Source organism: Oreochromis niloticus, linkage group LG22, assembly GCF_001858045.2.
Source record: "Oreochromis niloticus isolate F11D_XX linkage group LG22, O_niloticus_UMD_NMBU, whole genome shotgun sequence".
NCBI lineage: Eukaryota > Metazoa > Chordata > Actinopteri > Cichliformes > Cichlidae > Oreochromis > Oreochromis niloticus.
The window spans coordinates 22,955,449-22,969,185 of record NC_031985.2 but is presented as its reverse complement, the minus strand read 5'-3'; the positions used below and the strand labels follow the sequence as shown (position 1 = coordinate 22,969,185).

The 13,737-nt window shown below is 39.0% G+C and overlaps 1 protein-coding gene across 1 annotated transcript in view; it reads right to left on the bottom strand.

Moving 5' to 3' along the window:
- gabbr2 (gamma-aminobutyric acid (GABA) B receptor, 2) overlaps positions 1–13,737 on the bottom strand; it is a 177,445-nt gene that overhangs the window by 50,668 nt on the left and 113,040 nt on the right. The window contains exons 9-12 of the mRNA XM_003444038.5: positions 7,299–7,379; positions 6,469–6,619; positions 6,058–6,190; positions 4,039–4,146 (exon numbers count right to left, since the gene is read on the bottom strand). Coding sequence (XP_003444086.1) covers positions 4,039–4,146; positions 6,058–6,190; positions 6,469–6,619; positions 7,299–7,379 — 473 coding nt within the window. The remainder of the gene's footprint in view (positions 1–4,038; positions 4,147–6,057; positions 6,191–6,468; positions 6,620–7,298; positions 7,380–13,737) is intronic.

Sequence of the window (13,737 nt, the reverse complement as noted above, 5' to 3'; positions counted from 1 at the left end):
CGCAGATCAAAGGAAAGGTCAGGGGACGCAGGCTGGGCTGTGTTTGGAGAGTATCACATAGCCCAGATGCAACTCAGCAGTGTTGTGCAGGTCTCCACCCATAAGTGGGCCCAGGATGAGATAAATAAGGGGACTGTGTTTTTTGATCTGCCATCTTTTGATGCAGTGCTTTTGAGCAGATGTATGACGGCAAGGCAAAACAAGGTATGTGTTGTGTTATTGTTTATCACATTGCTTCGGGCCCTTTAGGACAACATGAAGAACAAAACCAACAGATATTACATATACTGATTAAAATTCTATAAATCTAACAAGTAATTAGACATGTTATATTTCTGAGAAGTGTACTCTACCCTACACCATCTGCTAAACTGTGATATGTTACTCTGCCAACTCAGTAATTAATCTAAATTACCTGAAGTGTTGTCTGTTTTCTTTCCACCAGTCACACCAGTAAGGCTCCAGTGTGGCTGTTGTTACTAATTTGAGGGAAAAGCCCAAATCATTTAGCGCCACCACAGAGCTATGTTCTTAAAATGATCATTTTTGTTGATTTTTCAGTATTTTTATGTTGCATCCACATCTGCATTGTGTTGTGATGTTACTTTCCCGAACTTTAGAGAAAATCTGTCTACAAGTAGATGGATAAATAAACATACATTATATTACTGAAAAGTGCCTCTGTGGCACTTCCATGACTGTATCCTGATTGGTTTGTTACTTTCTTGGCAAAAGATGTCTAAAGACATACATTTTTATTTCTCCCTCTACATGAGTTGTGAGTCCATGGTACTGGGGACATCGCTCTTTCCTTCTTCTCTTTTTTTAAACTCTTGTTTAGCGTACCAACATCTGACAGCACTGCTAGTTATCATGACATTTTCCATGCAATCTACCCCAGTAACACTACAGTAAAGTGAGGGCTGTCTTTGCAACTAGGAAAAATTGGAGGTTACCTTGGTGATTACATTGCATTTTTTCTCATTTGGCAACTGGTTGCAAGTAGCTGTGGTAACCAAAGGTTGAGTGTGCAACACCTTCAGTCCCTAGGTGTCAGCTTTTGATTAAAGGTGTTAGCACAGATCGCATGTTGGGAGGCAACCTGTGACTCAGATGGACTGGCAGAGGTTACAAATAACTGCTGTACAAATGCAGACAGTCGACAAAAGCAGCATAGTTGACTCGACTCAACTAGTTGAGGTGCTAGTTGGTTATATTCTTATTGTACTCTTAGAAGAAGGCAGGGCTGCTAGGTGCCTATACCATTTTGCCATCCTGCAGCAACTGTGTCAGTATTTGTGGAGGAATTATTGAATTTCTGTTCAATATTGAGAAATCTACAAGGTCTACAATGGACTCTGAACAGAAGCAGTTAATGTGAATTTCTTTGTCTGTAAACTGCAACAAATTTGCAGTTTTCATTGATTTGTCACAGTTAATTGCTGCATTTTCACAAACAGATTGCATGTAACCACCTTGAGCTCATTTAATCACAAGCAGACTGATTCTTTGTTATTGCTGTTTCATCTTAAAACACCAAATTTGCTTTGATTTGGCAACTGACTCCAAGTGGACACAGGACCAGTCTCTGTCCATGCAGCAGTCACTTCAAAGGCATCAAGACTCCAAGCCAATTGCACATGGCCACAATACTTTTGCTTGTGCCGCATTGTTTTAGCGACTGTAGGACATTTTGCCTCAGAGCTAATTAAAATTTACAGTGTTACTGATATGATTGATATGAGACCCTGAAAGTCAATGAATTACTTAAAAACTATCAATAATTTCGGATACAGAGATTAGATTTGGTTAGGACCAAATAAATCACAGTCTGCACTTATCTACACGTCAGACTTGAGGAGCTGATCATGCACAGAGTCACAGTTTTACAGTTAAAATATTTGTTGCATGACTTCCATCCTCCATTTTTGCTTTTTTCTTGACACCACTGTTTTCCCGTTGTTATTAAATTAAGAAAACAATATTTGCAGCAGTGATTTTGTGCATTGTATCTTTCATGTATGTTTATTAGTTAGGATGTAATCCAATTAATCGCTTAAATAATGATCAAAACACGGAAGCAGTAAAAACATTAACAACAAGAATGATGTTTATCCCTCCATCCGCGTGGTTGTAGTTAGATAAATTATCGTCACACACTGACAGAACTGTCCAACATTTAATGTTTAATCTCTACTTTTAGGTTTTAAATGCACAGGGCAAATCACACACATATGTGTGTGTGGCTCGTACACAGGGGGACTTTTGTGAGCACATACTGTATGCTTATCTGTGTTTATGTGTTTGGAATAATAGGACATTGATTGACTCTCCTCTCTCTGCATCATCTGTGGCGCTGAGCTTTTAAAGAAGTGAACAAGTGCCGGCTACAGCCCACCAAGTGGAACCTTTATTGAGCTCACCCTTGATTTACAATCCCTGCTCTCCTACAGAGAAAAAAAAAAAAGATGGAGGGGAGGATAGGGGAAGAAGTGAGGGATGCAGTTCCAATCCCACAGTTTGAAGAAAAGATGTGTTTGTCCCTCCCCTGACAGCAGTTGGCAGACATTTCAGGACACCACCAGCAACTATCACTCTAGTGAAGCCAAAGCCCCTGCACTCAATCAGTGTGGGTGAAGTAGGATGTGTGTGTGTGTCCTGCTCACACAAACCCAGGCCTTGAACCATCAGAAACACACCCTGAGGGTTAAGGGCTGAAGTACGCAGCAGGCCTGAATACTACTTCTGGAGAAACATTTGTTATGTCTCTGTTAGCAAGGGAAAGAGAATGAGAGGATGGGAACGGAGCAAAACAATTGGCTGTGAAAGGTCAGAGAGGAAAAAGCTCTTTTGTTTTCATTAAATGATCACTTTGGAAAAGACAGTGAATTACAGAAATGTAAAAGGCCAGGACCAAAGTCACACATTACAAAAAATGATTATAAATGTGTTGTGACTGAACTGCAGTGGAAACTCAAACTAAACTGGGCCTCAGTTCTTGGATTCTCTTTATCTTAATCTATCATTTGCCCTCTTTTCTCGGCGTTCCCTTTTCTTTTCATAGAGTCCAACCTACATTTTTTTTGCCATTTGGGCCAAGTTGTTTGTCTTGTCCCTTTCTCTGCCACGCTTTGCCTTTCCCCTTCTGTCTCTCCCTTCTGCCACTATTTCCCTGCATCCCTCCAACCTCTTCCACTCTTCGATCCTTCCTCTTTCCTCCTTCTCTTCCTGCTTTCTCTCTGGCAGGCCACCCACACGTCCTCCAATATGCAAGAGGGTGAGAGAAAGGGAGAGAGAAACAGAGGGGAGAGCGAGGTCTATAAATACAAAAAGGCCAAGCAGAGTTGCAACACTTGGTGAGCTCGACACCGCTTTTATATAACTGGGCCAGCGAAGCAGATTGTGTTAGATGTTTAAAAAGCCATTTGTATTTCTAGATCCTTTTTCTCACAGAGAAGATTCTAAAAGCAGGTGCCATGGGGCTGCCAGTCTTTCAGTTTGTAAAAAGCACGAGTCTGAATACAATCACCCACACACCAGCGATGGGGTTATAAAAGGCATGCGAAGCCTCCTGGAAAAGACTGTCATGTGCCAACAGAGACGACTGTTGTTGTATGAACCGGCAGTTATGCCATCCAACAGATGTAGGTAATGCCATGAAAAATATAAGGTTAAAAACCTCGAGAAAGCATATGGCTGTTTAAGTGGAAAGCTGCAGATTTGTTTGATATAAACAAATTTGAATATAAATGAAAAATCAAGCCACACTTTTAAGGAGGAGGAAGCATTAGTGCAAATCTACGAAGCAGGAGTGTGTAGGTGCTTCAATTGTATCAAAAAAATGAGAAGATATAGACTGGATGGAGTGGTGACGAGTCCTTCCCTGCCTTTTGGCCTGTGGTAACTGGGATAGGCACCAGACCACCCTACAACCCTAAGGTGGATAACCAGCTAAAGCGATTAAGAAAATGGATTAGGTTAGACCCACTGAGTTACCTTTATAAAAATGTTCCAAAAAACCCTAATATTTTTCAATACCTTCTTCTTCATCTTCACATTTTTGAAGATGGCGTGTACCCTCCAGGTCTTGGCAAACATGGCTCCGAAAGCTGTTGTGTATCCAACAATGAGGATCCACGTCCGAACCTATCAGAACAACAGTGAGACATGAAATTGTGTCATGTCGTAAACTGGTGATCAAGGCTGGAAACAACATCTGATCTGACAGCTATTTGCATTTTTCTCCAGAAGTTCATTCAAAGTAGCATTGTGAAGCATTCTAAAAATAAGGCACTGTCAGATTTATTTCCCATCTCTGGAGCTCTGGGAGAACATCCTGGACTATGAAGCTGTCACACTCCTGAGCGCATTTCAATTTTAATGAAAAACAAAATGTAGACCTCTTACTTCCACCGCACAAATGGCACCGCTGATGTGTTTTTAAAGCTTCAAGTGCGACTATAACTGAGAAAATCCTAATACAACCACAGAGACCCTGCGTGCATGATTTCATGTTTTGTATTTGATTACTGTATACGGTACACATTTTCTTTTTACCTGTGTATCTGTGTACAAGCTCTATATATCTACATACACATATGAGAAAGCAACAAAACGTGGCACAGCAGTAAAGAAAAGAAGAAGACAGCGAAAAAACAATTACGCAATTTGTTCTCAAAGCAACCAGCGGATATTGATCGGTAGCGGTGGATGGATAAACCTCTGTGCTCCTCTGCTGCAGAACCTGAAGTCTGAAGTGACAAACTCTGTTGTGGCTCTGCAGCAGAGCTTGAACCAGGTGACAGAAGTTCAAGACGTGCTCTGCCTAACACCTCTTTGGTACCCATGTGGATATTTGTGTCTCTATATCTGAACGGGGTGGGTGTCTCAGTGGAAACCAGTTATCACTGTAATCAAAACTCTTTAATTAATCCAGTATCTACACAGTCACACAGTAATGCTACCTGAGGGGAGATACTTAATATGCAGCATGCTTACAAAAGGCCTGCAGAGAGAGATTCTGTTTCACACAGACACATGTGAATACGATTCATCTTTTGGTAGTGCTTTCCATTCTTTAGAAACTGTAATATGACATAAGATTCTGGGGTTGAGAAGCGACCCAGCAAAGACTTCTGTCCGGCCCATATGTTTTACCATTTTTCCTACAGATAAAGCCCATTCATACTACACCAAAATAACTAAGCACCTGATAAAGAGTTACACGATAGAAAAGTTTTTCACTATATACTATTTTTTAAAATCCACAGTAAAACAAAAAGAATAAATGAAATAAAATAAATTCTGTAAAATAACAAAAACTTTCTGTTTTATTATTATTATACACCAGTCAGTGAGCTACAAGAACATTTTGCAGATTTAAGCCCAAACAGTCACGCTGACAGCTGTCTTTCATTTACGGCGGCAGCGTTTTGTTATCATGGAGAAACACTGCGATGATATATCTTATATTAAAATATCTGAGGTATTCAATAAAAAGTTAAATCCTTTTTCATAAGGAGAGTTTCACTTAAGATTAAAGTGAGCTGTATGAGTTTGACATTACTGACATAAGATGAGAGCAAACATGACCAGAAGGGAATTTCATATTTGTATACACATATTCAGATAAGATGTGTACACTGATTACTAATTAGGAAAGAAAGTATAGAATAATAACATCATCCAACTATATACTAGTGGGGAAAAAAAGAAATTCAAGACCATATTTTAACATTTACACAATTTGTAGACCAATAAGGCATTTGGTAATAAAGGTTTTGCCTCCTCTGGACACGATTGAGTCCATTTCTTTATTAAAAACCAATCAACTGGAACCAACGAGTGCTCACAGAATATGTTTGGTTTTTCTAACAGATTAGAATAATATGCTGACATAAAGCTTGCATCTCCTTTTTGACTTATAAAATATACTTTGGTGGTGTGGCAGTGGATGCGTATTTTCTTCTCCTTTTTAATTGAGGTGTAATTGAATTTTTAAATTCTTGCCTTTATTCATTATTTTATTTATAGGAGAAGACTCTTAAGAGGACTCACGGTGCAGAGGGTCTCAAACTCTTTGTCAGAAACAAAACCTCCGTCCAGACCAAACAAGAAGATAGATGCATAGGAGAGCATGCCTCCCAGGATGATCAGGTTGTTCATGTAGGGACTGGACATCTTGATTAATCTGAAAAGAAAAGAATAAAGGATTAGAGGAGATTCAAATGATGATAGAGTAAAGTACAATCTTATACAAAGTGAGAGCTGTTAAATAATAGTATTTCTCCAGAAATAGTTCATCATTATGCTCATGCTTCATCATTTTTTGATTTCAATACCATTCAGTCTCCTCAGACTCTTCTACCACTACTTCTCTCTTCCCGCTAGCCCATAATTTATCTTCTTCCTTCCGCTGTACATTGAGAAATTTCACCTTCGCTGGCTAGTTGTACAACTGGTGCTAACCTGTGATTCCGATTCTTGATGTTGAAGAACAGGAAGGCCCCGGCCATGAGCATTCCCAGTATGGTGATGGTGGACAGGATGCTGTAGAGTGGCACGTTGATGTGGCGCCTCTGCAGACGCACAAACGTCCGATCCTTCGGTGGCTCTACACCTACAAGAAACAAGGTTTGTGACGCAAGAAAAACCGTTATTTTAACATAGTAAAGCATAAAATAAAACTGTGTGCTAGATTAGTCTACGAGTCTTAACTTCGAATCTTCCAATGAACAGTGACGCTGCAGCAGCATCGGTTATTTTTGGAGATAATTTCCTGGTCCCCCAGTTTCCACTAGTTAAGTGTCTCTATGATAATGGCTCTTAGGATCCTGCACTTTCTTTTCAGTTTTTTTTTTTTTTGCTGTATTTTTCCATCTCCAGTATGCCAATCGATCGCAATAGCATCATCTTACATATTTCCACTTACTGTGGTCAGCGATGTGGAAACAAGCTTTTTAGAAGCTACAGTCTTAGACTTTCTGTATGTGGAGAAAGGCTAAGAAAATGGGGTTGAGCATCGAGCAAATTACAAAGTATGTCAACACAGGGAAACATGGGAGGGGTTGAAGAAATGTACTGGTAAATAATTTAGCTGCGAGAGAACAGTTTAGGGAGGTGAGTCCCTCCACTGAGTGGTGTTGTCTGAGTGGGTCTGTATATTTATGTGTGTTGGAAAGAGCTGCTAAGTTTTCAGTCTTTACTGAAACATCCTGATTAAAAAAAAATTGGAATAATCAACAGATTTTCTTTAGTGAGTTTTAGATTCCTCGGCCGTTGCTCACACAGCCACATACCTTGGAACCTGATGGAGTTGTTGATGAGGTCCAGCACATCAGCAATTGCATTGTATTCACCGACTTTCACTTCCTGTCCCTCTGTTGAAATAGAAAAAAAGCACAGATATTTAGGCATTAACATAAATATATGTAAATAAACTCTCCAAGTGTCATATAAAAATGCATACAGTTAAATCCAGTTTTGAAAGCTTGCAGCTCTATCTGACACTGACGCTGCAGGTTCACAATGACAGTACGCTAATGTTTAGCAAGTAATTTTACTCATGTTAACAGTCTTAGTTTAGCTTGACAATGTGCTAAGGCTTTCTATTTAGCACTGTAAAATTTACAGCTGAGACTGATAAGAGAACTAATAATTGCTCAGGAAACCAAAACATTACATGGCCTGATGATGGTGCAAAAGGAAAGGAGACATTCACTCGAATGCAAAGACCACGGACAGAAAATGAATGTCTGTGTTAAATACATTAACAATCCATTTAGTTTCATTCTCACTGTTTTGGTCTAATAAAAGTCACCTGGAGGTCAAAGTCACTGAGGCTCTGTGGGAATCTTTTCATTATTTTTTGTTTCGTTCCAATACATCAAGTAGATGTTCAGATATCACAGCAATTCATCCATGACCTTCCGACTAACTCAGCAGGCAAACTGTCATCGCCATCCCTCAAGCCATATTGTTAGTATTACATTAATTGGTTAGATCAATTAATGTGTAATCATTCAGGTAGTCGCATTAAAATCCATCAGAACTGTGTTTTGGTCAGTGTTACTTTTGTTTGATGTTTGACCTTTACTGTGCCGAATGATTTATTCTTCAGTCCTTGGCACCAGCGTGAAATGCCACTTTTTTGGGCAGTTATTGTGGAGCATTAGTTAAAGTCACTGTAATTTCAATGGTCAGCAGAACATAAAAACTGCATGCCTTTGCTGCTGCAGACACACTTTTCAATTCAGCATTCTGTGTCTTTGATTTATTGTGCCTGAAAGAAGAAGCAGAAGTGTAGAAGGCCTGCTTCAACAGACAACTTCAGTGAAGTCTGATATGGAAACTTGAATCTTGCTTTGTACATACACTGAGAATCCAGTAGCTAAAGTTAGCTGAATGCAGTGACACATATCCGTTTTCATTCATCTACAGAGGTAGGACGACATTTCATTTTTTTAATTGGACTCATTTATGAACAAAAAAAGAGACAAATTATTAGTCCCAGTAGAATATTTTATAGATCTTTGCAGACGTCTGGATGGGTTCTTTAAGCACCATGCTGGGTTTATAAAATGTTGGACCAAGTGTTTCACATTTGGAGAAAATGAGATAGAGGAACAAATAAAATTCACACATTAATCTGACATAGTGAATAACCCAGCTTTAAGCTCTATCGCTACACACAGTAATACAACCTCAAAGAGAGCTTTAAACCCCAAGATTTTCCAAGGGCCATTAGTGATTTAACAAAATATCCATAACACTAAATTTTAAGACACTCAGCATGATTACCTACATTTACAATTCTCAAACGCCAGCTTTCATTTGCACCCTAAAATGGCCAGAAAGTGATCTTACTCTTTTATATAGTCTTAATTCCTTGTGTATTTTACGTCAGTGAAACTTGGAGTTTCATGGAAAGCAGATACTTTAGAATCCAGTCAGCAAACAAAGAAATAAAAACCTGACAAATGTGGCAAAAAGCATACTTCAAAGGGTAGTTATATCTATCTCTTACTTATTTTAGAGCAAACATAATTATACTTTGGTTTTTTTTTATTACAGTATCAGGTTGCTTTAGTGTTTTCTGGTTACATTCAGGGGATAGTAAACTGCAGTAACTCCACCCCGTAAGCACCATCAGCCTCAACGGAGCTGTGCTCAAACACAGCTATTTCAGAGTTTACAGTTTTCTCTTTTAGAAGCAACGATGAGTCTCTCAGGTGTGATACAGGAGGAAGCGTAACCTTGTCAGACAGACCTGGGTACTCACTCATAAAGATTACTCAGATTACACAAGGGAGGATAGAATAAGGGGACACAGAGAAGGGACAGATTATCCAGATCTTTTTTGTTTCTTTGTAAGTACCACAAACAACCCGCAATTTCTCGTGTTGCGGATGTCAAATCTCTCTGATCCTCGCTGCTATCACTCTTGCAGGCCCACTGAACTCTTCCGCAGCAATGTCCTTGACTGGAAAATGACAAACATCACCTACTGCAGCATCACGGGGCTCTTTTTTCTCTCTGAATGACCTCAAGTGACCTGAAGTTTTCCCATCAAACCGTCAGCGATTGTTGAAAATGACTTTTTGACAATTTTACAGTACAGTAAATGTGCTTAGGCAATAAGATTTGCATTTCTCAACCCTCTCACAGTGACTCAGGGCCACTGACTAATTTCTCTTGACTGCGTCCTAAACAGCAGAAGGGACTATATATCAGCATTCCTCCTTTCAGACGCTGCAATGCTATCACAGCATTCTGTCCCCACAGGAATACGGATGGCTGCAGCAGGATGTTAAATTCAACCTGTCGCTCAGTCTGTGGCCTGACATTTAATTGTCTTTTGTTTGATTAGTCAATATAACACAATCGAAAATTCAGTGAAAATGTCATTAAAATGTAGAAGAAGTTTGATGATAATAAAAATGAAAATGAATATGACAATTATTAACACCTGGATAGTTATTATTCTTTCATTTTTATGCTTTTCCCCCCATTACAGCCATATCATTACCGTCCATCTCCTGAGTATAATTGTTCTAATTACCTCGGAATATGTTAGAATAACAAATTGTTACAATTTAACTTTGGAGAAATCCATAAGAAAGCACTTAAACTTAAACAGTCATCCAGCTTCAGTGTTACAGGTGTTCAAGGTGTCTCAAAAGCTGACGAGGACTCTTTTTATTACACAAAAAAGGCAACGGTTTAAAGTCTGATTACCAAGACAGTTCAAGTTCCAGGAGACACCAATTGGCAAAATCAGTTCAAATTCAGGGAGCAGGCTTTCATGGATGTGAAAGAAAGAAAAATTCTAGATGTTAGAAAACAAGCTAAAGATTTGCAGGAGAACCTGCTGAAGGCAGTCTGTACGGACCCTCCATTCATGACCAACAGTGCTCGAAAGAAAAACAAATAGCTTGTGTACTTGTGGTGTGAGATCTCTGGTATAAGAATGACAGGGACCATAATAACAAGGGAATTATCTCTTCTAGGATTCTTTGAAATATGAGTTTTAAAAAAAATAGAATTGCTTAAGAATAAGCAAGTTTATTATTTAGTGAGTTAATTTCTTAGTAAAATACCAAGTATAAGTGCCAAAGATCAGTACCTAAATGTGCCTAAGAGTCCTCACTTTAACTGGTAAGTACAGAAGCCCCGCCCACCTGAGGTTCAAACCTTCTGTTTGCAAAGAGCAGCCAATCTGAAGACAGCTGGTTTTAACGGAGAAGAGATAAAACAGCTGGTTTCAGACAATGAATGAACTGAGGGGTCGCACCTAGAAATAAATAAAGATTATTATGAACTGTGAATTATGTAAAGCAGTTCAACTAGAGTCCAAGAATCAATAACGAGCTGGCAATTAGCATTAAAGGTTTAAAGACTGGACAAATTGAAAGCATTTTCGAGTCAGGGCCTCTCTGCTGGAATTCATTGCCTGAAGGTCCAAGATATAACTGGCATGATAACCGGCATTTTTAAAAAAGCCTTTCTGAAACTTACCCTTAAAAAATGTTCAGTTTAGCATCATGAAACATACTTTTTCCCCCACTGATGCACCAGCATCATAATCACAGACGATCCTCATGCTGGTTTGAAAATTACAAAATGGAAATTGCCGGGACTCTTTTACTATAACTCTCTTTGCTGATTACCAAGGATCAGACCGCTTTTTATCAACACAATCTGACCCATTTTTGTAGCAGTGTTTGTAAATGTAATCAAGGTTGTTTGGGCTTGTTTTTGTCTGAGCTTCGCTTTAGACTGCCTTTAATCATGTTAACTGTATTTTTGTCATGTCTGATCTGTTAAATTCTAACGGAAAAAAATAGAAAATTCCTGATTCCTTTAAAACACTGGTGATACAGTAGTCTTAAGAGCTATTTTAGTTGAAAGTCATGCTAAAACACGATTGCCTGGAGGTATGCTGACAGTAGCAGATTGTTCTTATTCTAAATTCCCGCAAGACATGATGGAAAAGCAAGAAATTCTTAGGAAAAATCCAAATCCATACAAAGTTTTTCCGAGTGATCACTTTTATCCTGTAACGAAACATTTCTATCCTGGTTTGCTGTAAGGATGAATGTGTTCATGCAAAGCGCTGGAGAGGTCACTAAAAAGTAGGGTAAGAATGAATAAATGATGTGAATCATACTCTATGACCTCACAGTCAGACTGAGATTCAAACACCTGTGGGAGACTTTGGAGCAACATGTTAGACTCACTTTTCAAACCACCAAATGAGGGAATATGTTTTGAAAGAACAGTCCCTCTAGTATAGTGCAGAAGACATTTTCTATAGAAAAAGAAAGTAATGGTTCCATATCTACCACGCCTGTAAGTGTGTTGACTCAAAATCTGTACTCAGAAGTACAGCAACTGAGATCAAGACCTCTAGTAGAGAGGGATCTCTTATTCCCATGAGAGACAGTGGGAATAAAAGCCATCGAGGCCCCTGACTAAGAAAGCCTGACAGGGTAAAATGGAGGATCAGAGGAGGAAACAGATGATAGGGTCATGTTGAGGATTGCTCCCTTTTGAAATATTCAAGCTGGGGCTGTCCCTGCACGCCTCTCCACCACGCTCAGGCTCTGGTGTGTCAGAAGGGTGACGCAGTTAGGAACCCTGATAAGTGAGGAAGAGGTGATTGGTGAAGGTTAAGAAGGGGTGGAGGAAATACAGTATCATAAGACGAAGAGAAGATAGTGAGAGATGCGAATATAAGGAGATGACTCGATGGAGGAAAGCGGGAGAGACGGTGGAAAACAAGGTGAGGAAGAAGGGTGATAGATAAACACAGAAGGGGTTAGGAATATCAGAAATGTTAAATATGCATAGAAATATGTTGCCAGCCCTGTATTTTTAATGTTACTATTTGTCATTGTGGTTTGGGGTTTCACTGTACTGCTATGTTATTTAAACTCTTGGTTCTTACAAACTTATAATTAATCCATTAATAATAATAAGCAGGGGGCGCAGATTTGTGGAGGCAGCTGTGTCGGCCCACCATCTTGAATACAGTGACCAAGATAGACACCAGTGTTTCACCTAATCACGTTTTATGCATGTGGCTATAAACCGACCCCATACGTATAACACCAAAGTGGGGGACAAGGGCCTTGTAAGCCAAATTTTAATCCACCACTGCACCTTCAGATACAAGATATGAAGGATCATACCTACATTTATCTTCACTGAAGAAGCAAAAGTGCAAATGAAAGAGACAATGCATGGATGACAAAAGCATAATCACAGGCATAATTCTATAATTCATTTTATCAGCCTTATTGGTAATATTAGAAAGGTTCCTTTTTGTGACAAATAACAGATCTCACTTCCCAACAATCCAATTTATAACTACCATTTTCATAAGAGAAAGTTACAGTTTAACTCAGAAACTGATCCTTAAATATTTTGTTTGTCAGCGGTCACCGTAGCGAGGATTACTCTCTTGAATTTGGAGCGGTAAGCAAACTGAACTGACTGCGATCTGCAATCTACTGACATTTAGTGGTGAGATTTTACACACTGTACCTTTAAGGAAAAGAAGACAGAAATTATACTGTGTGTACTTTTTTTTAGTAATGAGTAATCGGTTTACCTTGCTTCTTCATCCTCCCACCCACCAACACACACACCCTTTTTACATTGTAATTACACATTACTGTTAGGGGTATGGACGGTATTACAGAGGATCCTGGCACATTATTTTAAGCTACAGCCTGTAATATGTTTCAGTGGTGTTTACATGGAAGGTAAGTTCTAAAGGGCGGAGCTTTCGACAGAGCTCATTCAGAAGGGCTAATTCTTCATCCCACCTGAAAATGTAAACCTTTGTTTATTTTGTCCTTTACTCAATGACACTATTATTATGCTACAAAAGCAGCATAGTAAACTCTAAGGTCTTTCTCAGAGTTTCTGTCCTTTCTGATTGAAAGAGCAAACAAAAATCCCCAAGTCCCTTGGAAGACTCCCTCCTTCCCAAAATTGTGTAATTAAAATGTAACAAGGGAAAGTTAGGCTACTCTAATATTACTGTGAATTTGCTGTACAAGAAGGGGAAACACTCTCCTCATAAAAATGCAGCATCATTTGTTTCTCAACTCCAAATTCAGATAAATTACATCGTAAATGTTGGGGAAATTAGTTCATAAGTCACAGGCTGTATTATCATATACCACCACTGCTTTTTCAAGGGATATTTTTAACACTGTTCGAGTTTTT